This window comes from Podarcis cretensis (assembly GCF_951804945.1).
Source record: "Podarcis cretensis genome assembly, chromosome: 17".
Taxonomy (NCBI): Eukaryota; Metazoa; Chordata; class Lepidosauria; order Squamata; family Lacertidae; genus Podarcis; species Podarcis cretensis.
Window position 1 is genome coordinate 27,845,642 of NC_137187.1, and position 27,892 is coordinate 27,873,533.

The window sequence follows — 27,892 nt, forward strand, 5'->3', positions numbered from 1 at the left end:
CATACAAATCTCCCCAGCAACAAGAATCTCATTGAAAATGGTGGCCAACTCCCTTATTTCCCTCCCAGCAACAGTGGGGTGTCTTGCTAGCCCCCACCGCAACACGTGCTCTCCATGAGGGAGAACACGCCTTATTTGGTCTAATTGGAGATTAACCTGGGCAAGAGTTAAGGGGTAATCAAATGAGGCAGTGGTGGGTTAAGGATGCTCTGAGTCACCTTTTGCTCTGCTGGGGTAATTGGGGGTTCCCTTTTTCTTGACATGCATCCTGGGGAGAATGCTGAACTACACCACAATGTGCATGCAGACCCCAGATTTCCAGGGCCTCCAGGGCATGAGGAAGGGTTCCTTCGAATCTTTTTCTCCAACTCCATCACAGGCAAGGCCTCTCATCCTGCCCATTGGGCGTGAGGGAGTTTAACCCTCAGGGAGCTTCCCCGTCCGGACTATATTTTGATGTGGTGAATCAGCTTATCGGTTTGCAGATCCTCGAATTTTGTTACGTTTCAGTCAATATAACCTTTCTCCAAGTTGCTGGTGTCTGAGTCTTTTCCCAGGTGTGCTGGCAAAAACACTGCATCTCATTTGCAACGTTATCTGTCCCAAGGGAAGTGTATTTCTGTGGAGGATAATTATAGAAGGTGGTTCGTTGCTATTTATAACTCCAGTGTGGTCCACAAGGATGCATCAATACCACTGATTAATGACTTGCTTTTCACTCTTATACTGTAAACCATCTCTCCTTCCCAGATTACTTCTCTGTTTAGAAAGTCAGTTCCTGTATCCCAAGTTAAATATAGAGATAGATAGATATGCATGTTCTGAAAGTATTTGCAGTTGCCAAAGAAGGACTGAAGTCGTGGCTTTCACTAATTTCAGAAATGTTCAATATGAATATGAGGAAACATCTCACAAAGCTTTTCTGACTATCTTCAGACTATGTGCATGGCACAATGGACATTCCAGGTTTCCAAAGAAGCATATCAGCCATGATCTACCCATTTCACCCCTACGTGTTTGCAAAATCCTGGTTGAAAATTATAATCTTGATAGTTGCCCTGAAGAGAGAATTAAGTTCAATACAATTACAACTACTGAACATGTTCATTTGTCTAGCTGCTCCTTTTACAAGAAAAAATGCACCTAAATTTCACCTATAGGTGAAGTTGGCCATATTACAGAAACAGGGTCTATTTATTTGCATACTTTTTGGAGCTATATTTTTGTTTTTACTTTAAATGTATCCAGCATGTGCTTTTGATTCCATAACTCATCATCAGCTCTGCAACTTGATTGGAGGAAGAGATCCAATTTATTGGACCCAGTAAGGCAAATGAAAGGGCAAAGTCAACAACTTGCCGTGTGATATTGGGTACTACATATGTGATCCTAGTGCACTGGGAAGAAGCCTGTGAGTTGAACTTCCCCTTGCCTCTTCCAACGATTTTCAAACAATTTCATTAGAGGAATTGTCACAGTAACTTGTCATGACAGCCTCCGGGGGAGTTATGCAATCTTTGTGGTCAAGGATAGCAGCACCTAGAGAGAACTGGTATCTGGTAATTGAAATTAGGTCACAACAGTCGATACTCCCATATGGGAAATTACAAAGGGAAAGGGAGGAAATGCTCAGAAGGAGACTCGTAATGCAGAATGCAAAAGCTGGACTTTAAGGGGAAAGATAAATCAACCCGAAAGATACGAGCAGTCAGGGGAAGTTTGCACTTTGCTTTTACTACTTCATCATTTTAGATTTCTGTAGCACCAAGCTTAAGAATCTGAGGTTGTTATACAGAAATCAACCTAGGGCATTAACCCTCTATAAAAGAGAACCGTATAATATTGCAGTTGACATCAGCATGCAGCTAACCAAGAAGAGGCAAAAGGAACCAATTTCCACCTTAAGAAAAGCAAGGGCCAACGACAGGCATTCTATAAACTTCTTGTTCCTCTCAAGGAAACTGCCATCGACAGTATCCACTGACCTTTGTTAACTCTGAATTATACTTTATATACAGCAGTGACTTTGAATCAAATAAAATCCCCAGAATAAAACAATAGCTGGGAAGCTGATACTTTTCGAATGTTTCTTTTTGAAAGGCTTCGGCAATAGGCGAAATCCAATACTGCTGTTATACTTGCAGAATAGCTCTTGATCCAGTGAAGGTGTCTGTCAATGCAAGAGAAGCAATTCTTGCCGGTTCTCCTTTCCCCACTGCAGGATTCAGAACTCCCTGGAAATCTGTTTCAGAGGGTTGGGGGGGGGGACCCTCATAAATATTGTGGGAAAGAGTCAAGAGCCTGCAGGGAAAGGAGAATAAGAGAAAATCATCTCTTCTCTTCCATTAGGGAATGACTCTCTTGGATCAACAGCCATTTCATGAGCAGAACAGCAGAACAGGATTTCACCTATTGTCTTGATGAATTGTTCAGGCCTCAAGATATGTGACAATGTAATAGTTAAAGTTATTGTAGGGCAATGGACCACTTGTCCTTTTTAATTTTGTGTGTGTAAATAATTATTGGGGGAACGTGTTTACATGAAATTTTTACAGGTAGCTGAGAAATTAACAGTGACTTCCAGTCATGTTTTTGGAAACCACGTGGAGGGAAGCCGCTTAGGGTGGCTGTTACAATTGGATGCAGGTGAGAAAGGACTTAAGCATCTTCTCCATGACTGCTTCACCTCTCTAAATAATGGTTTCCCAAAGTTGAGTTTCATACCTTTAAAAAACGCCATCACAACTCAGCCACATAAGTTTGTTAATTTGGACGTAGCCTCTTAGCTCTAGTGATACATGTGACCAAAAGAGAAACGAACGTTTGGAACAAACCTATGTTTACATTCTTAAGACCCACTTGCAAGGTCTTTTTAGGCTAGCAAGTACATTCTGGTTAGTATTTTAGCCCAGTATCACAAACCTTAGCACTGTGAGTTAATTCAGAGTTGCGTAGTTGTCTTTGTCTTTTCTGAGTCTAGATTTTTTTTAAGGTTACCAGCTGACTTCTGCCGAGTGCTATGATCTGAGAAGCAATAGAGTGGTCTCTGACCAATACTGCCACTACTACCCTGAAAACATCAAGCCAAAGCCAAAACTTCAGGAGTGCAACCTGGATCCTTGCCCTGCCAGGTAAGTCCGTTCACAATTTTGAGATAGTTTACACTGAGCAAAATCAGACCAGTTAATTTATTGTTTTGATACTGAGAGGATTGCAAATAGCTTGTTATCCAGCCGGCATGTACAAATTAATGTAACCACATTGATCGGAACATCGTTCAGCCCGGACACTGAGATCCAGCGCCGAGGGCCTTCTGGCGGTTCCCTCATTGCGAGAAGTGAGGCTACAGGGAACCAGGCAGAGGGCCTTCTCGGTAGTGGCGCCCGACCTGTGGAACGCCCTCCCATCAGATGTCAAAGAGATAAAGAATTACCTGACATTCAGAAGACATCTTAAGGCAGCCCTGTTCAGGGAAGTTTTTAATATGTAATGCTGTATTGTTTTTAACACTGATTGGGAGCCGCCCAGAGTGGCTGGGGAAACTCAGCCAGATGGGCGGGGTATAAATAATAAATTATTATTATTATTATTATTGAATTGGGGCGGGGGGGGGGAATCCCAGGACATTTTCTGTTCTAGTATAGTAAATTAACTGGGATCTGATTCAGCATTTTTGAGGTAGATGTGGTGGACAACTCTTGAAAGAGTTGTTAATGTAGCTGATGTCTCTGAGTAGGCATGTTTTTTAGGATTGCACTGAAAAGTGGGATATTCAAAGTAATTTAGTTATGCACTTGGAAATATATATATATATATATATATATATATATATATATATATATATATATGAGAGAGATATCAATAGCATACTGTACGTGTCCTTATGTTGTCAAAAGTTTAAGAAAGAATGAAGTCACTGAAAACTGAAGATATGCTCATTTTAGCATATCTTACAGTAAGTTAAACTTACTATATATGCTTTCTAGGGATGGTTACCTGGGAACAAAGACTAATTCACAACTTTGCAATTGCCCCAATTTTGAATGGTCTTCTTCCAGTCATTATGAAGCTGCATTTTCAGAAAAAGATAATTTTCTTTTGAGCAAGGGGTGGGTGGGGGGAGATATATCTGTGGAAACATTTCTGGAGAAATGCCCATCCAATATCACTGGCATTTATCCACAACTTTATCAATGAGGAGAAGGTTTGTTGGTTTGTGTTTTCATCAAGTGTTTCTGATGGTTGAAAGGAGAAAAATACTGATAGCATTAGAATGATAATATAGATGAATTTCCAGCCACCTTGTATTATTGAATGTTATATTCTTCCAATTTGAAAAGGGCACTTCATGAAAATTAAGTATTGATCAGGGCTTTGTTGCTTGTCACCTTTGACCTTTGATTAAATGTTCCCACTCCTTCTGCTGGGAACCTTATGGTGTGTTTCTGGTTTTGGTTGGGTTTTTTTTTTTAAAAAAAAAAAAAAAAAAAAAACAATTGCCAACACAGAAAAATAATGAGAATTGGGTCTCGTCAGAGCAGGGGAGAGACAGACTTCAGGCTTGTTGGATCTACTTTAGTTTTATTTTTCTAGAACCTCAAAGTCTAGCTGCCAGAATCTAGCTACCTCAAAGTCTAGCTACAAAAGACATGCGATTAGAATCAAAGACGCAGGTGCCTCTGATCATATTTTGAGTTTGGGAATTTGTCTCTAGGACCTGACCTGAGCCTGAGCTCACAGCTTTTTAACACAAAAGCCCACTTCTGATAGCTTTCTTTAACTCAGCCAGGGGTGCCATCTAGGAGGGGCTGAGAGGCCAAGGGCCCCCCCAAAAACAGATAAAATAAGAGCTCTGAGAATACAGTGAGCAGGGCATTTAACATTCAGTGATGTTAAACGTTTGCCTGAAAAGGATAAGCAATATGGAAAGAGATTGTGCAAAATAGAAGTTAACAATTAAGGCAGAATTGGCCTCCAGCAAAGAACATGACCACAAACCAGATTTATAATAAACCGTAGCACTAACAGGAGCAAGGAAAGCAAACCTGTGCATTCCTCTGCTTTTCTGCTGTTACACTGTAATCAGCTAGCTATGGCCTGCCTAAGAAATTGGTTGTAGGTAGCGTGATAGCTCTGTGCCCTGGCCTGCCCAGAGCAACAGAAACAGGCATTATTGAGCACAAGATACGACTGATGTGCTGCGTACAGGTACAACCTGGTGTCTACATGTTGTGCCAGCCTGAATTATCAGGGTAAATAAAAAAGTGCATTTTCACAAATTTGCAAGTTGCAGTGTACCATAAGCAGAGGGAGACACACGGCAGGCCGCTCAAAATGTCAGTGGTGCCTGCAAGATAAAGATTAAACATGCCTGGGTATTTATATTTGCCATTCATTTTTAAATGTTTGCCTTTCTTGATGTTTATTATATTAGAGCTCACACACGCCATTTGTTTCTGGGAACTGATTTCAAAGCTGTTTTCCAGTTTGGTGTATATATATATAGAACCTGACACTACATATACCTAAATGTTAAGACAGGTGGCTGCATGGTGCATGCATATCAAAAGAAAGAGAAAAATAACTTCTGGGCAGATGTCAGGGAAGTAATTTTTGCTCTTATACAAGACGGATCAACGTGAGGCTGCTGACATACGGATCCTGAAGGGCAGGAGTCCTTTAGATGCAAGAGTCTTCTCTTCCACTTATGGGACCTACCAGAATGAAGTTGGCTTAGTCAGTAATGTGACTGTAGTATAGGACCTTTCTCATAACTGCATTTGCTCTTGGAAGCAATATATATATCCTCAGCAGGGAAACCTGCTCTAAAAGAGCACTGCAGAATAGCCCTCCCCCAACAAGCTAATTGGTTTAATTAATCCATTTTCACCAATATTAAGAATAAGCTTTACTCAGGAACTTGATCTGAGTGGGTTTCTCATGTGTTTGCGCTATCCATCTTTTCGCTATTCACACTGCAGGCTACAGACAGGCGCCTAGGAGGTTGCTATGATAGGCAAATCACCTGGTGTGTTTTTTCCTTTCCACATTAATTATAGCCTTATGCTGATGTTACTTAACTGTGCATACCTTTTAACACCCGGAATGACACTCGGTTACCCACCCTATCTCTGCTTGTCCTAACAAAGTCATCTTGTACCTTTATTTCAAATTCCTTCCATTGTACAGACAATGCTGGAAAAATTCCTCCTACACATTTGACAAACGAAAATGATTCCTTCTAGCCTTTACATGCATAGGTTGGGTTCATCCATTTTCTGCTCCCCCACCACCCCGCTGAGTATCCATATTTGGCACGATCACGATGGCAGAGAGAAGACATTTGACCCACTAAAGACCAATGACTACAGTCACCAAAAAAAAAAGATGGTGCTTCTCACTTGGTCACCACTGCAAAGCAGAGTTGGAAGCATAGGATTTGAATTCCTCACAGCCAGTTTTCCTCCATATGGGTTCTTGCGTTTGTGCTGGAAACACAATCTAGGGGGAAAGTGGCTGAAAGGATGACTTTTGGAAGTGACGGAGGTGAAAAGAGGTGCAGGGGGAAAGGCTAGCACACACAACCCACAACTGTTCTTCTGCTGATACTGCTTTGCATGTCAAAGCCCCAATCCACCCCCATGAGAATAAAGACACAAGGACACAGAATTTTAGGTTAATGTTAATGGGCAAAATTTAGGCCACAACTTTATTGGTTACAGAATGTGATCGGTATTGGCTTAGGCACTGGCATCAACAGACTATATCTGATTCCTGCCCACCTTGCAGGGAGTCTGGTAAGGGTAAACCTCCAGTAGGGGGAGCCCCACTGATGCGGATTGACTCGAGCCCCCCTGGGTTCCCACTGGGGTTGTGGCATGGCCCTAGCCCCTCCCCAGGCTTTGGACAATATCCACACCCCCAGATTCCTTTAACGGAATACCCTTGAGCATGGAGGGGCAGGTGATGGCCGCACCTCCCCTTCCCCACACAACGCTATTCCAATGCCTAACCGCCAAACCTTACAAAGTTGTGACAATTGCTACGAGGTAGGCGAAAAGCAAGTGGCCAGTCCCAATTTGCCAAGTGGAAAAAGTCCTACCAGGCCCCTCAACAGCGACCAACTGAAGTCCGTAGCAAGGCCAATGATGCAACCTGTACAAAGGGTGGGAGAGCGGGAGATCTGTGGCATGAGGCTGAAAAGGGCCGGTTCAATATCGCGCTGTGGTTTAAATTGGTCCCAGCCATGCTCCCCAAGCCACCTGATTGGCCATTTGGCTAACTGGCATGGCCAGGCCTCCCCAGCATAAGGCGTGACTGAGGGGGGAGGCTTGGTTGCTCACCCACAATGCGTCCCCACAAAGAGGTGGAGCCAATTTGCAGAAAAGCAGCATCTGTAACTATTGGTTATTTGCAGATTAGTTTGGCTGCAGAAGGTGTGCTTGGGAGACCACACATTCAAGAAACACAAAAGTAACTTTTGCTTGGTTTAATAACAAAAACAAAAACTCCTTTTACACTAAATTACATTATATCAATAAGTGTGACCCATCCACCAGGGTACTGAGAGAGCTACTTGCTGCTCTTTATATACTATACCCAACAGCTTAATTAACATAACTTAACAGCACCTGCTATACTGCTTCACAGATGTAAAACTAGGTCACGTTATTTGCTCCGGCCCTTAAAGACATACACATCTTGTGGAACAATAATGAAACCTAAAATTTAAAGAAACAATTCAACAGTAGCGTGCAGTACAGGCCCACTGCCCTCCAGATTGAATTCTGCTGCTTAATTATTGACTGGCAGTCTGAGGTTTCATGTGGGAGCTCGCTTGCCTTATGAGTCCCAGTTGCAGGGCAGCTAGCACAGCGGAAAGCATTCTACCGCTAACCGAGACTGCTAAAGACTCATATCTTGCAGGCATTGACAAAGAGGCCCTTCCCATACACACAATGTGCCAAAATACTTGTCTCATTGCTCTTCTGATCACGAATTTAGTGGAAGCAGGAATACAGATTGACTGTGATATTTGCCTCATAATTGCTATCTATTTAAATACTTTTCAGCAACGTGATGACAGAATAAGAGCAAGGCAGTTAAGAAATTTCCAGCGTAACCTGCCAATTTGAAATGAACTGAAAAGACCTCTCTAATTAGTTAAGAAAACATCCTGTCAGGACTCTCTTCCAGCTTTACGTCCTTATCCGTAATGCAGTCTAATATGCAAGGCCCTTCCTCCTCAGACTTGCTGAAAGAGCCTCAAACCCCAACAGAGGGGAGCAGCTGGGGTGGGTGTGTAGGTTGATCTTGAGCAGACAGCCACAGAAGAAGGGGTTAAGCACCTCATTTCCTCTTGCTTTTCTTCTGCTTGGAAAACTGCAGCCTCCCAGGACGGCTTCTGCTTAAGAAAAAGTCATTGAGCTCTCATAGCACATTGGGGTGGAACATCTGGGGTGTACTGGGGCTTCCAGACAAAGAATCTGGAAGCACAGAGTGGGCCCATGTTGAGTAGCCCTGGATGGTGTCCATGCCTCCCTTGAGGTCCATCTGTACAGCACAAAACATCTGCAGCAAGGGGGTCTGGTTGCATGTGCAGAGTTGTTTCCCTGGAATCTGCAACCCTGACCTTTCAGGAATGCTGCTGCAGCCCTGTGTTTAAGAGCCCCACCAAGGAGCAGTGTATATAACCTGCACCTGGATGCAGCCTAAATTTAGAGTTCAACAGACAGCACACAAAGATGAGCAGCTCTATTTTAAATGTATTTCTGAGCCCCCTAACCTTTCATCACGTGCCCAGTGGTCCGGATGTTGCCTTCAAGGAAATTTGTGGCATCTCACGCTCCCCGCACACTTGTCAAGTAGTTCTGCAAACTCGGGTTTGCTGTGGCCTTTACTGAATTAGGCTCTGGGCTCTTGCTGTTGCCAAAACAATTAACCCTGTGTTTTGGTACTGGGCTTCTGGGTTCTTGGCTGACAACATGGTGGAGCGAAGGATTGGTCTCCAGCAACAATGTGGTTCCTCACTAGCCATCTAGAATTTAGTTGCCAATATGCTGCCACCTTAGTGTCTAACAAACCCATTTTTTACATTCAGCCTCCTCTCATGCAGCAGTACACATATATGCAAACTATAAGCACCAAAGATCCAAACAAGTACTTAAAGAAAACCAATGCTTTCCTATTGATTCGTATTGATTGCTTGCTTTATAATTTGTTGGGAAGTGATCCATTAGAATACGTACTTTTGCCTCTCAGGCTATGTAGCCTTTTTTGCATATTCGCTTCACTTGGCCCAGTCTTTGGTTTATCAATGCTTAGTTCGTAAGCTAATGAGCTATGATGTTGTAAAGGGGCATCCCTGTAAATGTGGGGGATTGAGACTATAAATTATAGCACTGGTGACCTGGAAACCACATATTGAACAAGGAGTGATCCAAGTTGTGATGGATGCTAGACCATGTGGACTAGCAGGATCGCTATCATGCAAGAGAAGCATAAGTAGCCTGAATCCCCAACAAAAAGAAGCTTCCTGATTGTGCTTCCTGTTCTCCTGTTAACTTTGATGTGTGGAAGCATCCTTCAACATTATGGTTAGTACAAAGATGGCAACATTTCTCCCATCTTGTTGAGATGTTATAATCGAATCCTACTAATCGACAGAGTCATTTTATTTGTCAACAATTAATGGTGAATATGTCTCTTTTCGCAGCATAAAATCCCTACTTTTTAGGTTGACCTTTAAAATTTGGTGGTGGGCTTTATTTTTAATCAGACAGAATAACTCCTTGCTGTTTGCGATTTGTAAGAGTTGAGAGACTCTTCTTTTCCGTGCACCAGGAATGGGGAATCTCTGGCTATCAGAATGTTGTTGAATTCCAACTCCCATCAGCCCCGGCCAGCATGGCCCACAGTCAGTGAGGATGGGAACTGAGCACCCAGCACATTTTGAGGCTCACAAGTTCTGCGCCCCTTCCCCACAGATACAAAACACATCATTCTCTCCCTCACTTACTCATTAACTCTGTTGAGTTCAGTTTAAGAACATAACTGTTCTGCATTTAATAAATAAATCACTTTACATTGTTGGAGCCATATTAACTAATAGGTTAAAAAAAAATCGGTTCATGAAATATTTTGCAAAGTGAAATGATGAGTGCCAGTGTCAATTTTTGCTTGCCTCCTTAGTCTTTGAAGCTAGATTTTTAGCCGCATGAGTAGAATGACGTAATAATCTATTTAATGCTATGTCTCTGTATAATGTAATCATTTAGTGTTTATTTTATTGTGTGTACCTTCTACTCAGAGGGTTGGCATTATTGTTCCTAACAGTGATGGATACAAGCAGATCATGCCCTATGACCTCTACCATCCTCTTCCTCGGTATGTAAACCAGCTTCTCTGTTTAACAAACATGCAGATATGTGCTTGTGGTTGATTGATACTCTTAACAGAGTGTGGTAGTGATCTGCAAACACGCTCTGGGCCTGCGGTCTTGTGTTTTGTTTTCATTGCTTCCTGCTTTTCTGTACACATGAGATACTGAAATCTGGATTTCTCGTGTCCTGGAGCTCTTGCAAAGAATGAAAATTGCCTGTCACACAAACCAAAGAATCTTGTCACTGAAATATCCAATTGAGACTGAGATTAAAATGTCGAGCTGTTGCCCCCCCCCTTTCTTTTCCCCATGTGGGCACATGTTTGGCACTTTGAGAGGCAGAGTTTTAACTGGATCTTTCTCAAAATGGCAATTACAGTCTGTTGATTGAAGGCAGTTCATTTAAGGTAAAGGTTTATAGCAACAGAGAGCGTTTGTGTTCTCCAGAATTATTAATTTCACGTAATATGTTAAAAGTCAAAATACTGCCACTCAACTTGTTATATAATCAGCTATAAACAAGACAATTAATTGAAAACAAATTCTGACATCTCTAGTTTTAACATAGCAATCCAGGTTATTACAGTTTAATTGCTAATGGGGCCAATAAAAGCCATTGTCTCAATCCATATTTCTTGACAGCTTTTGGCGTTTTTGCATGACTGTATTACATTATTTCTCGCATATTCATCTTTTAAGCAACATAAATGAGTCTTAATTGGCTAGAAGCTTGTTATTTTAGAATTTTGTGACTAAGGCCTTACTCTTTAACAATTGCCAAATTGAAGCAGAATCTATTTAATTCTGTTTGGCTTATTGATGTAACTTATGAAAGTATTTTCTTCCGTGTGTTTATTCTGAGGCAACCTTGAGCCCAATTATTGAAGCATTCAGCCGATTACAAGCTTGATTGGGGAGAAACATCTGTGTGCGTTTGTGTTTGTGTGTCTGTAAGGCATATATTATGCTATTAAGGTTAAAGTGACTGTGAAGGATGAATGGCTTGGTGAATTGCGCAGCACATAATTGCATTTCTCATTGGAATGCAAATGAATGGTAAATATAAAAAGTATGCTGCTATAGTTTTGTTCAGAAACTAAAATGGCTGGGCTTCGGTGGGCTAAGTTGGCTGAGGGCCTCCACTTGAGACCGGCTGCCTTTTTGTTTGAGTTTACAGCTTTATTTGAACAATATACCTGGCCTCAGACAAGGTCTGCATAGTCCTGATCTCACAGGCGCCAACTTCTCAAGATGATTGAGGGGGCCCAATGTGATGTTCTCACATTATGTGTGTGACATCCACGAGGAGCCAGGGGGTGGAGCCAAGTGTCCTATGAACACTAAGGGAGCCTGGTCCCCTAAAACAAAAAACCATCAACAGTGCCTCGGCCCTGTGGGAATGTTCAGGGTGGCAGGAGAGGATATATTGATTATTGATATCCTTCCTCACTTGTGCTAGCAAGTTCCTTTACTTAGCAGAGTGCATTCCCCTTTGCACAGCAGAAAACTAGTTGCAAACTCATGTGAGTTTCTTAAGACAATACGCAATTCAGTCTGGCTTGTCCAGATTGAAATATGTTCTAATATTTTCCTGGTAAGACCCCTTGAATCCCTCCTAAAAGAACAAAGATACCACAGTCTTACTCATAAGCAATAAAAAGAAAGTTTACTCACAATCAGGCAGAGCACAGTGTGATACATGAAGGCAGGCTTCAGGCTTAAATTTACAAATGTATAAGAACGGTTTACCCCATAATGGAGATTCACCTAGTGACTGCAGGCTAGCAGTCCAGCAGTTCACAGGACGAAAGGAAGATGGAAAAGGAGGAGAGTGGCAGCATGCCTTGGCCTTTTACCAGGTCCGGAAAGGTCATGCCTACCTACTAGTCACATGCAAGAAGAAGGATGCTCCAGGCCAGGAGGAACAGGAGGTTTGACTGGCTCGACCAAACGTTCCCTTGCATGTCCACTCTAGCAAAACAAGGAATGCTGTACTTGACTGCTCCCAGTGGATTACATCCCACAGGCCCCTAGGAGCTGGCAACTATGCCTGATCTAGATGCTAAGTTCAAAGTATAGCCCAACCACACTTTAGCCTATGCAGACCTGCCTTGCAAACTTTTATCCACAATCACTAGCATGATGCCCAGCCCCAAACTTAACGAAAGAGGAAATTACCGTATTTTTCGCTCTATAAGACGCACCAGACCACAAGACGCACCTAGTTTTTGTAGGAGGAAAACAAGAAAAAAAAAATGAATCTCAGAAGCCAGAACAGCAAGAGGGATCGCTGCGCAGTGAAAGCAGCAATCCCTCTTGCTCTTCTGGCTTCTGTGATATCTGCGCAGCCTGCTTTCGCTCCATAAGATGCACATACATTTCCCCTTACTTTTTAGGAGGGAAAAAGTGAGTCTTATAGAGCAAAAAATATGGTAATTGTGCTGTGGGAGATGGTGTCTCTCCCTCCATCAGTTTGCTTCTACTGGTTCTCAGTCAACAAAGAACTTCACCCACAAAGAGTGGTCTTGCATGGGAACTGGAACTGATGTAGGGAAGGGGAGGAATTAATTTCAGGTTCCACTTAAAGGCAATCCTACCTAAAACCAACTTTCCAAAATAATAAGCAAGCCCAAACAGAGCCATCCTTTCATGGTAAGAATTCACCTGTACAACACCTTGTTCATTACCCAGGTGAGGAACAACCACATTTTGAACAGACAACAGAACAAATGAATGAATTCTGTCCTATTACAATAGCTATAATAAATGTTGGGCCCTAAATCTGGATGCTGGACTTGGAAATAGTTTCCTTGGTTCTGTGGTTTATTCAAAAGGTGGTTATTCCTCACCTGGGTAACAAAAAAGGTGGTGTAGAGATGAATTCTTACCACACTTTGAAATTTGCACTTCTGCAAATTTTGCAATGCAGTTCTGTAGCCAAGTAATGTATACAAAAATCTATATACTAAACTAAGCATTAGAATGCTTATATGTATGTTAAAAATAACATACAGCAATGCATTACATTAGGGGAGATTGCATTGCAAAAATTATATATTGGGCAAAATAGTGTACAGAAAGTTGTTTATTAAAATAAATTTGTGCTAAAATGCTGATGGCCTATCGTGAGGACTTTAAACAAGAAATCACAAACTGTTGTGGAAATCTAGAGAACTGGATTTAAGTTTGGAAAAATTAGGAGCTTGAGAGAAACTGAAATTGAAAGATTCATGTATCCCTAACCAAAAGTAGGTCCTATTGAATTCGGGGAGGCTCACTTGCAGGTAAGTGGTGTTAGGATTGTAGCTGAAGTTCTTTGTTGGTTTCACATTTAACAATAACCCTGTTCAGATAGTCATCACGTTCGTCCACTCGGTGTGTGAACAGGGAGGTGGGACTGTGCTACAGGCCATTGCCACCAATGTTGCACATTCAATGAAATGTCTGAAGTGGAAAGCCTCTGCATTTACAACTTACAACATAGGCTCTACATCAGATAGGAAACCCTGGGTCATCAAAATTCACACTAACGTGGGGACTCTGCTGCAGATGTCCTGCTCACTGCATAGATGTCAGTGCTAGTGGTTTGGGCTGTAAGCATGCCCCATGCACTGAGTGTGCATGTGACCTGGGAAATTGCTTGACATCAAAAAAATGAAGATCATGGCCACTGGGCCCATCACCTCCTGGCAAATAGAAGGGGAAGAAATGGAGGCAGTGAGAGATTTTACTTTCTTGGGCTCCATGATCACTGCAGATGGTGACAGCAGTCACGAAATTAAAAGACACCTGCTTCTTGGGAGAAAAACAATGACAAACCTAGACAGCATCTTAAAAAGCAGAGACATCACCTTGCCAACAAAGGACTGTATAGTTAAAGCTATGGTTTTCCCAGTAGTGATGTATGGAAGTGAGAGCTGGACCGTAAAGAAGGCTGATCCCCGAAGAATCGATGCTTTTGAATTATGGTGCTGGAGGAAACTCTTGAGAGTCCCTTGGACTGCGAGAAGATCAAACCTCTCCATTCTGAAGGAAATCTGCCCTGAGTGCTCACTGGAAGGACAGATCCTGAAGCTGAGACTCCAAGACGTTGGCCACCTCATGAGAAGAGAAGACTCCCTGGAAAAGACCCTGATGTTGGGAAAGATTGAGGGCACAAGGAGAAGAGGACGAGATGGTTGGATAGTGTTCTCGAAGCTACCAGTATGAGTTTGACCAAACTGCGGGAGGCAGTGGAAGACAAGAGTGCCTGGCGTGCTCTGGTCCATGGGATCACAAAGAGTCGGACACAACTAAATGACTAAACAACAACAACAACAGCACGACTGGGTCTAGCTAACGTAGTAATTAGCAACTATATAGGCTGCTGGGCCAAATCCAGACCCAGCATTGAGGGAATGCTGTCTGTTCCTTCTTCCCACCTGCTTGCCAACACAAAAAGGATAGCTGGATGTGGTGGGAGTCGTAGCTGCATCCGCAGTAACTGTACCATGCCCGCATGGAAGGGGTTAAAGACTGAAGGCTTAGCACACTAGCACCCAGGGCAGCCCTGTAATTGCTGACCATTGACACAAAGGCTTAACTGGAAACCCCTCTGCCAGGAAAGAAACTGACAAATGTACTTTGCCTTGAGACCGTTCCCTTTCAGCTCCATCGCTGAGCACTCTGAGCATGGCACATACAATGTGGTGTAGCTGCGTTTGGTGTATCAGGCAGAATCTAGTAGGTGCCTGTGACACGCACACCACTGCCACATTCCAGACTGCAGGAACTGTGTTCTCCTGGCAGTAATATCTCACCATTTGAATATTGCGGAAATGCGCTGCTCCTGAGAAATGGCGATTCAGGGAAGATGCCTAGGCGCTGATCAGTACGCAATGTTGCAATGCATGCTTGGTTGCTTGCAACAGTTTCTCCCATTTTCAAATGTGCCCACAGACCCGTAAAGGTGGGTGACCCCTGCCAAGGCATACTGAATCCACAGATTTCTTCCGTTCATGTCATGCTGCGAATTCTTTCACCAGCTACCGTATTTTTCGCCCTATAGGACGCACTTTTTCCCCTCCAAAAATGAAGGGGAAATGTGTGTGCATCCTATGGGGCGAATGCAGGCTTTCGCTGAAGCCTGGAGAGCGAGGGGGTCAGTGCGCACCGACCCCTCTCGCTCTCCAGGCTTCAGGAAGCTATCCGCTAGCTGTGGGAGACCCAGCTCTCCCAGGGCTGGCGGAGACTTTGCCGGCAGCCAGAAGCTTGGGGCGCGCTGAGCTCCGCACGCCCCAAGCTTCAGGATTAGCGCAGAGCACCTGGGGGGGAAATAAATTTTCCCCCCTGTATTTCCCCCCAAAAAAACTAGGTGCGTCCTATGGGCCGGTGTGTCCTATGGGGTGAAAAATACGGTAAATAATTTTGTCCTTCTTAGGCAATTTTGGGTGAAATACTGGCTGATGTAATTGTTCTAGCAACCGACATGGTTGTGCTTTGCTGCTGCTGCTGCTGCTGCTGCTAGGGAAATGCCAATATATCGTAAGATGCATGCAGTGAGAAAGCTCGGATGCTCAGCCTTTTCCCTGACTGGCATCTTGTTTTGCAGGTGGGAAAGCACCCCGTGGACCGCCTGCTCTTCTTCTTGCGGCGGAGGCATTCAGAGCCGCACAATCTCATGTGTGGAAGAGGACATCCAGGGGCTCGTCAGCTCTGTGGAGGAGTGGAAGTGCATGTACACTCCCAAGATGCCCATTGTCCAGCCTTGCAACATCTTCGATTGCCCCAAGTGGTTGGCTCAGGAGTGGTCTCCGGTAACCGCTTTCTTAAAATACGTATATATTATATTGCAGCATTGCTTATTAGCCCTCTCAGTGTGTGTGTGTGTGTGTGTGTGTGTGTGTGTGTGTGTGTAATTTTATTAGTTTTTTAACATATCATTTTCAACAGTAATTAAACATACTTTTACATCTTATTCAGTTTTTTTGACTTCCATCAATCCTGTCTGAAAATTTTCCAGTCTAATCTCTTAGTATGCATTTCTTATTTTCCCTATTTCATTTCAGACTCATAACCAACTCTATCTTTTTCTACTTTGTAACACTTCGTATAGTTCTCCTTACAAAACGTCTTGTAGTCCTACTAGCGTAATTTGTTGATTACAGTTGCTCTTCAAATAGTTCATATACTTCTTCCAATCTTCTGTAAATCTCTGGTCCCGCAGGTTTCAAATCCTTCCTGTCATTTTGTCCCATTATGCATAGCCCATTAATTTCATCTGCCATTCTTCTTTCGTCGAGCCCTCTCAGTTCTATAAAGCTCTGAGATGCATTTCATGAATGTGCTCACCAAGGAATGAGCAAGGATATATTGCTATTATGATAGGTTATTATTATTAAAAGTTGGTACAGCCTCTCTTTAGTCTACCGTGGCTGATGGCAGCGAGAGCTTAAATGCTCAGCAGAAGTTAACTATGGAGAATCCCCCCTGGAGGAACATACAGTGGTACCTCGGTTTAAGAACAGTCTGGTTTCAGAACGATTTGGTTTACAAATTCTGCAAAACTGGGAATAGTGTCTTCGTTTGGGAACTTTACCTCAGTCTAAGAACAGAATCTGAACAGTGGAAGGGCACCGGCGACGGGAGGCCTCATTAGGGAAAGCGCGCCTCGGTTTAAGAACAGTTTTGGTTTAAGAACGGACTTCCAGAACGGATTAAGTTCATAAACTGAGGTACCACTGTACTTGACACACACACACACCCCGGAGAAGCACATTGAGATTCTGAGTTTGTAAAATAAATAAATAAAAATCTGTGTTTATAACTTGATTGGCGAGATCCCCAGTTCTAGCTAACTTGCTTGCATCTCAGATAGAGAGAGATTCAAGCGTCCCTCTGGTCACAAGGGAGACATGGAGAAGAAGGGAGAGGAAGTGAGGTTAGGTCAGCAAACCCTAAGAGTATCAGTATAACACTGAAGGAATGTCAAGGGATCAGCACAGGAACAGCAGTCTAGGAATCTTGGAGGTTGCTCTCTTATCTTCCATTTCCATGCAAGAAAACCTCAGTGCCTAGGACTTGCCGATCGTATGGTCGGCGGTTCGAATCCCCGCGGCGGGGTGAGCTCCCATCTTTTGGTCCCAGCTCCTGCCCACCTAGCAGTTCGAAAGCACCCCTAAGTGCAAGTAGATAAATAGGTACCGCTTTATAGCGGGAAGGTAAACGGCGTTTCCGTGTGCTGCGCTGGTGCTGGCTCGCCAGAGCAGCTTCGTCACGCTGGCCACGTGACCCGGAAGTGTCTGCGGACAGCGCTGGCCCCCGGCCTCTTAAGTGAGATGGGCACACAACCCTAGAGTTAGACACGACTGGCCCATACGGGCAGGGGTACCTTTACCTTTACCTTTTTATATCAGCCCACGGTGCAAGCAGGACTGCACCTGTCACCTCCAACAGTCTCCATATCATTATCCGAGGCCACCTTTCTGTAGAGAGGCTCTGATCTCTCCTGGATTTCTTTTTTAAAAAAACCCATAGCTCAGAACCTGTGTGTTAGCTCTGTGAGTTTTTAAATAGCAAATTGTGAAGCGTTTGTAAATAGCTGAAGGCAGCTCAGTATAAAGAATAGAATGACTGCACATGCAAAACACAGTGTAGATGAGTGATAGGTCATGCCCAGCTGGCATGGCGAGTGGTTGGAGATGATGGGAGCTGTAGTCCAATGACATCTGGAGGGCAGCATGTTGGCACTTGTGTAGGGTTTGGAGCCACAGGGCAATTTCAGTCATCGTGGTTGCATCAGTGTGCCTTGTCCATACAATAAATCAGTGGGAAAGTTACCTTTTCCCTGTGCCTCAATGGCACAAGATTTCAATTTTTTTTTTCTTTAGCCCAGTTATACCTCAATTGTTAAATGAGTGGTGATTGCTATACAGGATCGGTTTATTGTGTAGGACGCTGACAAAGCCTTTGCTTTTATATGATGCTGAGGATAACGAGAGCATAAAATCAAACCAAGGAGGGATAGTTTTAAAATTGGGGTGAAAGTTTAGGATAATACACATAGTGAAATGTATTCAGGCTGCAAATATAAGATCCTAGTGAGTTTCCTACAAGCAACCCAACAAAACCACCATGGGATAACATTCATAAAGAATATCCTTCACTACATGTGGGTTTAAAATACAATTTGGAAAGTAGTTGAAGGAGCAGAGCCTACTGTATGTAGTTCACCATTCCAAAAAAGCTTGACATCGCACTGATTACCACATAACATTAAGTGCTTTGCCTCTGTACTAAGCCAAAGTGACTACAAATGAAAGTGATGAAGTGTTAGTAAGCACAGCAACTTGTGGCTGCAAGCCAAATAACCAGTACTGAGATAGTGAGTGAGTGAGTGAGTGAGTGAGTGAGTGAGAAAGAAAGAAAGAAAGAAAGAAAGAAAGAAAGAAAGAAAGAAAGAAAGGGAGACGACCTATCTACCAAATAATTATGAACAATCCAAACCATCATATTCTCTTGTTCCTTCTTCTTCACTCAGAATGCCAGTCACACACAAAGCACATTTTGGGAACAATAAACCATTGCTTGTGGCCAGTGACATAGCATGGATTGCCAGTGTCCGAGGTCACAAGGCGCGGGGTGGGAGGGAGAAAAATGGATAGAGTATGCATGCACATTCAACTGCCTAATGGTGTCCACATCACCCAGCAGATCATAGCCGTAGAGATAAGAAAAGAAGTCATTCCATTGTCTGGAGAGGTCACTTGCTGGTTTGCATGGAGAAGCTGTTTTCAGTGGAGCCCAGCAACAGAAGCATGCAGCTGTATTGAGGCAGCACCGGGTGCTGAATTTTTGCACCCCTAACAATTTTGCGCCCAGGGCAATCACCTCTGTGGGGCCCCCATGCAATGCCACCGTTAACGGCTAATTGGGATTAAGCAGCATGCTAGCGTATTCTGCCCTGTTGCTCTTGCCCAGGTATGAGCAGAAGAAATAAGCTGTATGTACATGGTTTGTTGTTATGTATAAACCAGAGGTGTGGTCTGCTTCTTCCTAACAAACCATGATCAGAAAGCCAGAATGGGTGGATGGTGTTGTTCTGGTTTGGATTGCTAATTGTCCATATGGGCAAGCAGGGTTAGAAAAGGAAGGCAGAGTCTGGCTATTCAGGAATATACTTTTTTCATTGTTTTTCCTTTCAGTGCACAGTGACATGTGGTCAAGGCCTAAGATACCGGGTGGTTCTGTGCATTGATCACAGAGGGATGCATACCGGTGGCTGCACTGCTAAAACAAAGCCTCACATCAAAGAAGAATGCATCGTTCCCACTCCTTGCTACAAGCCCAAAGGTAAAACACAGGGCAAAAGAATCCTTGCCTCCTTTTCTCTCTCCCTCCCTCTAAATACATTTACTCCCCGCTACCAGAGTGGCAGGACATTTCCACCAGTAAGTCGGATGTCTGAGAGGTGATGCCTTAGGCTTAATTTTAGCCAATACAGTGGAGTAGGAGAGCTGGGGGGTTGGGATTCACATCTGGAAACCAATGCACCGCTTGGGTTTCAGATAGTACATGGGTAAAAGGTAAGGTAAAGGTAAAGGACCCCTGGACAGTTACATCCAGTCAAAGGTGACTATGGGGTTGCGGCGCTCATCTCGCTTTCAGGCCGAGGGAGCCAGCGTTTGTCCACAGACAGCTTTTCGGGTGACTAAACTGCTTCTGGCACAACAGAACACCGTGATGGAAACCAGAGCGCACGGAAATGCCGTTTACCTTCCCGCTGCAGTGGTACCTATTTATCTACTCGCACTGGTAGCTTTTGAACTGCTAGGTTGGCAGGAGCTGGGACAGAGCAACGGGAGCTCACCCCGTTGCAGGGGTACGAACTGCCGACCTTCTGATCGGCAAGCCCAAGAGGCTCAGTGGTTTAGACCACAGTGCCACCTGTGTCCCAGTACATGGGTAGACGAGTCTAAAAAGCCCAGGACACAAGTTTTCACAGCCCTCTAGCAGCTATAGTGGCTTATTTACCAGAAGTAGTACTTAGCGCTAACTCTGAAAGTGTGTATATTCTGTTCTGACTGCACTTAGCTTTCTAGAGCAACATCAGGGTCTGAGATGATACCGTATCATGTCATCTCCAAACAAGTTGCAAAGGCCATGATAATTGTATTGTGTCAAACCAAAGTTAAGATCAGCTCAACAGCTTGCAAAGTCAGCAAGTTTGCTTTGTTTTATTTATTGTAACATTGCTATTGTGTTTTTACACCCTGCTTCTGGGATTGGCTGCCTCAGATGCTAAAGTCGAATCATAGAGTTGGAAAGGACAGCAGAATGCCTTGGGCTGGCCTTGAGGATTTGTAAACAGAATGTGACTTAATATGTCTCTTTCCCTTATTTTACAGTCATCACGCAGGCATCTGTACAGGAAAGCACCATCTGTGGGGGTTTTTTTGTTTTTGTTTTACAAGGCTGTACAGTTTTTTAAAATGGCGAAAGAAAAGCAGTAAGGCCTGACTTTCCATTACCATAAAAATAAGTATACGGTGTATAAACAGAAATATCTCTTTACACATTAGAGTTAATGAACATGGTAAAATACAGATTAAGCTAAGAGCTGCATTTCCACATATATAACACCAAGTGGTACCACTAAATATATCTGAGTAGAAATCTGGCAAGTAATGGTCGGGGAGGAATCAGGGCATAATAACTTCATTATCCTCTTCCTCTTGCCCTCATGCCCATAAATCTACTCCAGGAAAATTCATCACAGGAGATGTGAAATAGGATTACAGGTTATAGTCACTGTGTGTTGCCAGAATTGCAATGGATAGTTCAATCAATGTGAAAGACTGTATGAAAAATGTTGAATGCACAATCTATTAGGGAGGTTGTTGGTAAGGGTGTGTGTGTGTTGCTGTTGGGTTTTTTGCATCTTTATTTTAAAGCTTGTTGTGCGAATATTGTTCAGCCTGGTTGTGCATTTTTAAATGTTTTATTTACAGTTTATTACTACCGTACTTTGTCATGTTGTAGTTATGCATATTTTCATGTTGTAAGTCGCCTTGAGCATGATTTGAACTATGGGAAGGAAGCATGGAATAAAAGTATGTATGTATGTATTAATTTCCTGTTCTGCTCCGTGGCAGTCTTGTGTGCCTGGAAGAAAACCTGGGGCCCTAAGCAGCAGGGAATGCCCTTTTTGAATCCTTAGGCTGGGTATACGTCCCTATAGTAGATCCATCATCAAAAGATTTCATCTAAATTTTGTGTCTTGCAGCATCTAAAGCTTCACCCGCCCAGTCCATACACAAGCAGAAAGGGGAGGGTTAATAGAGTTCACTCCAGATTGCATTCCCTGCATATGTTAAATTCCACTTTTGAAGTTCTCTCAACCTTCAAGAGAAGGTTTGTTGGGGGAAGTGCAATGAGCTATTGGTGGGAGGTTCAGAAAAGCCATGTTCCATATGGACCCAGGGCTCTTAATTCTAGGATTAAACACAAAACAGATTGGGCTTACTCAGAAACAACTGCATGTGTCGAATTGCAAGAATTGGAGACTCTAATCAGAACAATGTTGCTCATAAGTAGCAACTATCTACAGCTGCTGTTTTTCTAGCTAGTTTGAATATGAGAACTGTAAACTGTTGTTCAAGTGGTTTTGAAAGGAAAAAAGGGCCCATGTAGGGTTGTTTCTGGGTCATGAATTTCAGGGAGGAAATGGTCATGTAGGCGGATCACATATTTCCAGCAGCCTGCTGTAGTCAGAGGGCTTGGGAGGAGCGCTGTAGCATCCAGTGATCTCCGCAGAGATCAGTAGGTCCCTGGGGATTGTTTTCTGTTCCTTTAGGGTGAAGTCACCCATTTGTCATGGGCTCAGGTCCTCAGGTCTAGCCTTGAAGGGCCATTGCAAGTCTGGTTTGCTCCAGTTTACTCTAGCCAAGTCCAGATTTATGTTCCCAAGGGAGTATATTTTGGCTCCTAAAGTGAGTATTTTATTAGATACTTCTAATGTATATTTTTGGTACTGATTTTGGAGGGGAAGGGAGAGGTCGGGATACGGAGCAGCGCTGTTTTGTATCAAAAATGACAGGGAAAGTATTCAGCTCATTCTTCGCATTCACATAGTTGATGAACTGATAAGCTCAAACTGAAAAGGGCATCACTGAACTATTTTTGCATTTGCCTGTTTCTTCAACTATCACTCATCACATCTGGATTTTCTTGAATGTCATAATAAACCATCAGAGTGGAGTTTAGTATATATATATTTTCTTCAAGTTATTAAAGTGAGGATACAATGGGTATAACTACACACACATCTTTGACTAAGCAATGCAGGAATCTTCAGATCTGTTAACATGAACTTGGGGCTATAAGGCACATTAAAAGGAGCAGGAGGAAATGTGTGCACCTGTGTATTTTCACTTCCTGCCACTGCTTACAAGTGAAAACAAAACCTCATGTCTCCCACAGGGGAAGATCCATGACTTCTGTGTCATGAAGCCCACACATCCCTCTGGCAGAAATGTGCAGAGCACACACAGAGAGAGAGAGCTATTGCAGACGTAATACTAAACCAGTGTTTAGTGTAATGAAACTGAGCTTCAGGCTCCAGCCCATTGGTCTCCTCCAATACGTCTGCAAGGAGGAGTTTGGAAACTTCAGCTTGCGTTTTAGATCAGCCGCATCTTAACCATAGTTCAGATTAACCAGAGTTTAGGATTTGGATGACACACTAAACCAGGGTGGCTATCCTGTGACTCTCCAGATGTTGCTCCCCTCCTGTCACATCCCTATTGACTTGGGAATGATAGGAGCTGCAGTTTTGCATTGTTTGCAAATGAGGCCGCAGAGACTTACTGCACCCTGTCCCCAGAGACAGAATGTGCTCTCCACAAACACTGTGGTCATAGTGACTAGTGTCTTGCTAGTATGAAATAAATGCAGCACACAGAAAATTGGTGGATTGATTTACCAAAAAAAAAAGTGCATTATATTACAGCGGCATATTTGCTATTTACCTGTAATTATTCCCGCAGAAAAACTTCCTGTTGAAGCTAAATTGCCATGGTACAAGCAAGCCCAGGAATTGGAAGAAGGAGCAATAGTATCAGAAGAACCAACGTGAGTATGGTTTTCTGAAACTGGGATGAGGTCAGGAATTGATCAGTGCTTTGAAACTGTATTTTACTTTAAGACTATGTGTGGTGCATTTTGTTACATTCCGGAATGGAGTTAAACCCCATTGAAGTTAGGATATTTTCCATACCCCATAATCCTGCCCTTAACTTGAAAGTCTTCCTGGCTGATTTGTGTCTTCTTGCGAGGAGTTAAAGGTAAAGGTACCCCTGCCCGTACGGGCCAGTCTTGACAGACTCTGGGGTTGTGCGCCCATCTCACTTAAGAGGCCAGGGGCCAGCGCTGTCCGGAGACACTTCCGGGTCACGTGGCCAGCGTGACATCGCTGCTCTGGCGAGCCAGAGCCGCACACGGAAACGCCGTTTACCTTCCCGCTGGTAAGCGGTCCCTATTTATCTACTTGCACCCGGAGGTGCTTTCGAACTGCTAGGTTGGCAGGCGCTGGGACCGAGCAGCGGGAGCGCACCCCGCCGCAGGGATTCGAACCGCCGACCTTTCGATCGGCAAGTCCTAGGCGCTGAGGTTTTAACCCACAGCGCCACCTGCGTCCCCTGTTAAACCACAATTAACATGATGTAGCTCTAACAACTGAGTAAGTTGATTCACAGAGGGCTTATTTTTATGACCCTCTAAGCTTGTAGCAGCTGAGGTTTTTAATCAAGTTGTGCTGATTTTCACTCATAGCCAAAGTGGTTTTGTGCATGCTGATTGAGTTTATTTATTTTGGTTTGTGTAAACTGGTGAATAAGAGCTGACTCAAACTCTCCGTTGTGGAAGCAGTGCAAAACCTCTCACATAACTGTACAGTTCAGGCTTCACATGAGTTTGAAAGCACACACAAACATCAAAACTTGCCGCTTCCAGCCTTTGCTAGCTCAGAGCCAGCCTAGGTATCACATTCATCACAGAAATGCCATGTTTACAGCAATTCATCTTGTGAACTCTGGTCATCGGATCTGAGATTTCCACACACTCTGCACTCCCAAGGTTCATTGGGTGCTTTTACCAAATAAATGTTCATTTCAGAAAATGTCTCTCACTTAAACATTTAGAGCAGCCTTTCTCAACCTGTGGGTCTGCAGATGATGTTGGACTACAACTCCCATCACCCTAGCTAGCAAGTCCAGGGCTAGGGATAATGGGAGTTGTAGTCCAACAACATCTGGGGACCCACATGTTGAGAACCACTGATTTAGAGGTTCCCACCTTGAAATATGACATTTTACTTCACATATTTTTCCGTGTATAACGCCCCCGTGTATAAGATGCCCCCTATTTTTGGGGACTACGTTTTAAGAAAAAACGTATAAAAAAAAAACAACCTTCATGGAAAAGTACGGTAATCAAACATTAAAAACTAAAGAATGTTATTGATTCGCCAAGCTAAAATATTACAATTTACCCAGGGTGGGGTGGAGATTAAAGAACAAGCCCTGTAAGAGTTTCTCATAAGGTCCCCTTCTATTCCTACTGTATTGAAATGGGAAGTGGTTTCTCACGGGATGCTGATAAATGCCAAATTAGATGTGAAGTATATTTTTTCATGCGAAAGGCTGGGCTGGATGAATCCTAAACCGGAATTAAGATTGCCGGAAGAAATATCAACAACCTCAGATATGCAGATGACACAACCTTGATGGCAGAAAGTGAGGAGGAATTAAAGAACCTATTAATGAGGGTGAAAGAGGAGAGCTCAAAATATGGTCTGAAGCTCAACATCAAAAAAATGAAGATCATGGCCACTGGGCCCATCACCTCCTGGCAAATAGAAGGGGAAGAAATGGAGGCAGTGAGAGATTTTACTTTCTTGGGCTCCATGATCTCTGCAGATGGTGACAGCAGTCACAAAATTAAAAGACACCTGCTTCTTGGGAGAAAAACAATGACAAACCTAGACAGCATCTTAAAAAGCAGAGACATCACCTTGCCGATAAAGGTCCATATAGTAGTTAAAGCTATGGTTTTCCCAGTAGTGATGTATGGAAGTGAGCACTGGACCATAAAGAAGGCTGATCGCCAAAGAATTGATGCTTTTGAATTATGGTGCTGGAGGTGACTCTTGAGAGTCCCACGGACTGCAAGAAGTTCAAACCTATCCATTCAAAAGGAAATCAGCCCTGAGTGCTCACTGGAAGGACAGATCCTGAAGCTGAGGCTCCAAGACTTTGGCCACCTCATGAGAAGAGAAGACTCCCTGGAAAAGACCCTGATGTTGGGGAAGATGGAGGGTACAAGGAGAAGGGGACGACAGAGGACGAGATGGTTGGACAGTGTTCTCGAAGCTACCAGCATGTGTTTGACCAAACTGCAGGAGGCAGTGGATGACAGGAGTGCCTGGCATGAGCTAAATGGCATCACACAGAGTCGGACACGACTAAACAACAACATACTTTTTCTTTGTTTAAAAGCAGCCACAGGGGAGAAGGACCACCTAAGCATTTTCCTCGATGCTACTCTTTCAGCCACTATCACCTTTTCTGAAAACTGCTGCTACTGTGAAAGGGACAAGGCCGGCCCTAATATTAGGCAGAGTAAGGCAACTGACTCTGTTGCCACTTCTCCCTCCTGTGGCCCCTAATCTGGACAGCTGTCCCAGATGTGGCACAGGATTCTACTCCTATCATCAACATTGAAGTAAAATTCAAACATCAGCCCAGTTGGGTTCTGAACATTAAATTAGGATGGAGTGCCATCTTCTCCTTTGCCTCAGGCGGCCAAATGTCTTGAACCGGCCCTGGGATTGGGGAAAAAATTAATGTCTTCCTCATGGTGTCAGAAAGGCAGCAGGATTTGTGCAAGTTGCTTCAGCTGTTCTTTAGACTCTGAACCTTTCACATTCCAAAACACATTTAGCTGAAACATATCTAACCTTCCTGGAGACAATTTTTGGTTTTGATTGATGTTAGAGCCATATTTTCATCTCATAAAATTTGTCTTTGAGATAGTAAAGCTGCCATGCTGGCATGGCTGACCTGAAATCACGCAAATTTTAATTGAAGCCATGGGGAAACAGTGAGGAAATGTACAATATTATACTCAAGATCATAGTTATGTTTATATTTATATGTATCATATGTAAATATATATTTGTCAGCTGTTACGTGTTATGATGAAGTTATACTTCAGAGCTATTATATATTTCATATGTGCCTTTTGTTCATGTATAGCCAAGTGCCAGATACATGTTTGAATCTGTTTTTATTTATTTTAATTTGGAAGCCCAGTTTTTGGATTTCTGCAGTTTTCTGTCTACTAGTAAACCACTTTTCTAAATACATATTTAACAAACTATAATTACCCTTCAGTTGTATAATGGGAACTGGGCAGTGTCGGGGTGTGTGTGTGTCAAACAAGGATCACGTTGCTTACACTGGAAAGGGATGATTTGAATCATAGCCCATATTTCTGCTGCAGAGCACTAAAATAATAAGCTAGAAGAAGCCACAACTCCAGAAGTCATGATCACGGAGTTATTGACAAAAGTCTGGATCTGAATGTTGAGAATTAATGTTGGCGTTGCTTCGTGAGGGGAAGAAAAACCTCCCCCAATGCTTGGTGTTGAATAGTTATTGCATTCTTATAAAAACAACAGCACAACAGATTTCTGAATAGTGGTACAAATGGATTTTTGTAAGGATTCTGGGATAAGGTACAACAGAAAATATGGAATATAATTATAAAGTATTTTGGACAAATGGCAAAGACCATGATTGAAGGAATTATATACAGCCTTGAATGGGGGTGGGGGGGAATGAAAGGAATCCCAAGAACTTAAGCAGAGATTTTATTTGTATTTATCAGCACCTTTTTATTCAGCAGATCTGTTTGCTTTACAGAGTTGTTTCCCCAGCTGTAACATGGAGAAACAGCTCTGTAAAATAGCATTACAATGTTTGGGTGGATTAAGGTTTCTTTGATAGAAAACGAGATATTTGTTATCTTTCATTGTTTCTTTGGTCTGTTGTGAAATGCCTTCTTCACAATCACAACCCCACTGAAGGGGGTGAACTGAGAAGAGCATTTCGTCAATTTTGAGGGTGGGGTCAAAAATATTCAAAATGGTTCCAGTTGTGCATTTATCCTAGGTAGGTTATATAGCATGGTATGTAGCAGCAGTGGTTTTCTATTCCCTTCCGCTGTCCTTGTGTGGTTGTAAGGAGCATTGGTGTACAGTGGGGGGACCACAGGGGCAGTTGCCCCAGGTACAAAATTGTTAGGGGCAGAAAATTTCAACACCTGGTGCTGCCTCAATACAGCTGTGCACTTTCATTGCTGGGCTCTATTGAAATATTATTATTACTAGTATTAGTATTAATTTATATGCCACTCTGGGCAGCTCCCATCAAAGTATTAAAAGCACAATAAAATAGAAGGGAAAGAAATGGA

General features: G+C 43.2%; 1 protein-coding gene across 3 annotated transcripts in view; it reads left to right on the plus strand.

The window, feature by feature from the left end:
- ADAMTSL1 (ADAMTS like 1) overlaps nucleotides 1-27,892 on the plus strand; it is a 496,501-nt gene that overhangs the window by 346,087 nt on the left and 122,522 nt on the right. For all 3 annotated transcript variants that reach the window (XM_079959104.1, XM_079959106.1, XM_079959105.1), the window contains 5 exons: nucleotides 2,993-3,131; nucleotides 10,336-10,386; nucleotides 15,972-16,176; nucleotides 19,564-19,711; nucleotides 23,407-23,491. In XM_079959104.1, coding sequence (XP_079815230.1) covers nucleotides 2,993-3,131; nucleotides 10,336-10,386; nucleotides 15,972-16,176; nucleotides 19,564-19,711; nucleotides 23,407-23,491 — 628 coding nt within the window. The remainder of the gene's footprint in view (nucleotides 1-2,992; nucleotides 3,132-10,335; nucleotides 10,387-15,971; nucleotides 16,177-19,563; nucleotides 19,712-23,406; nucleotides 23,492-27,892) is intronic.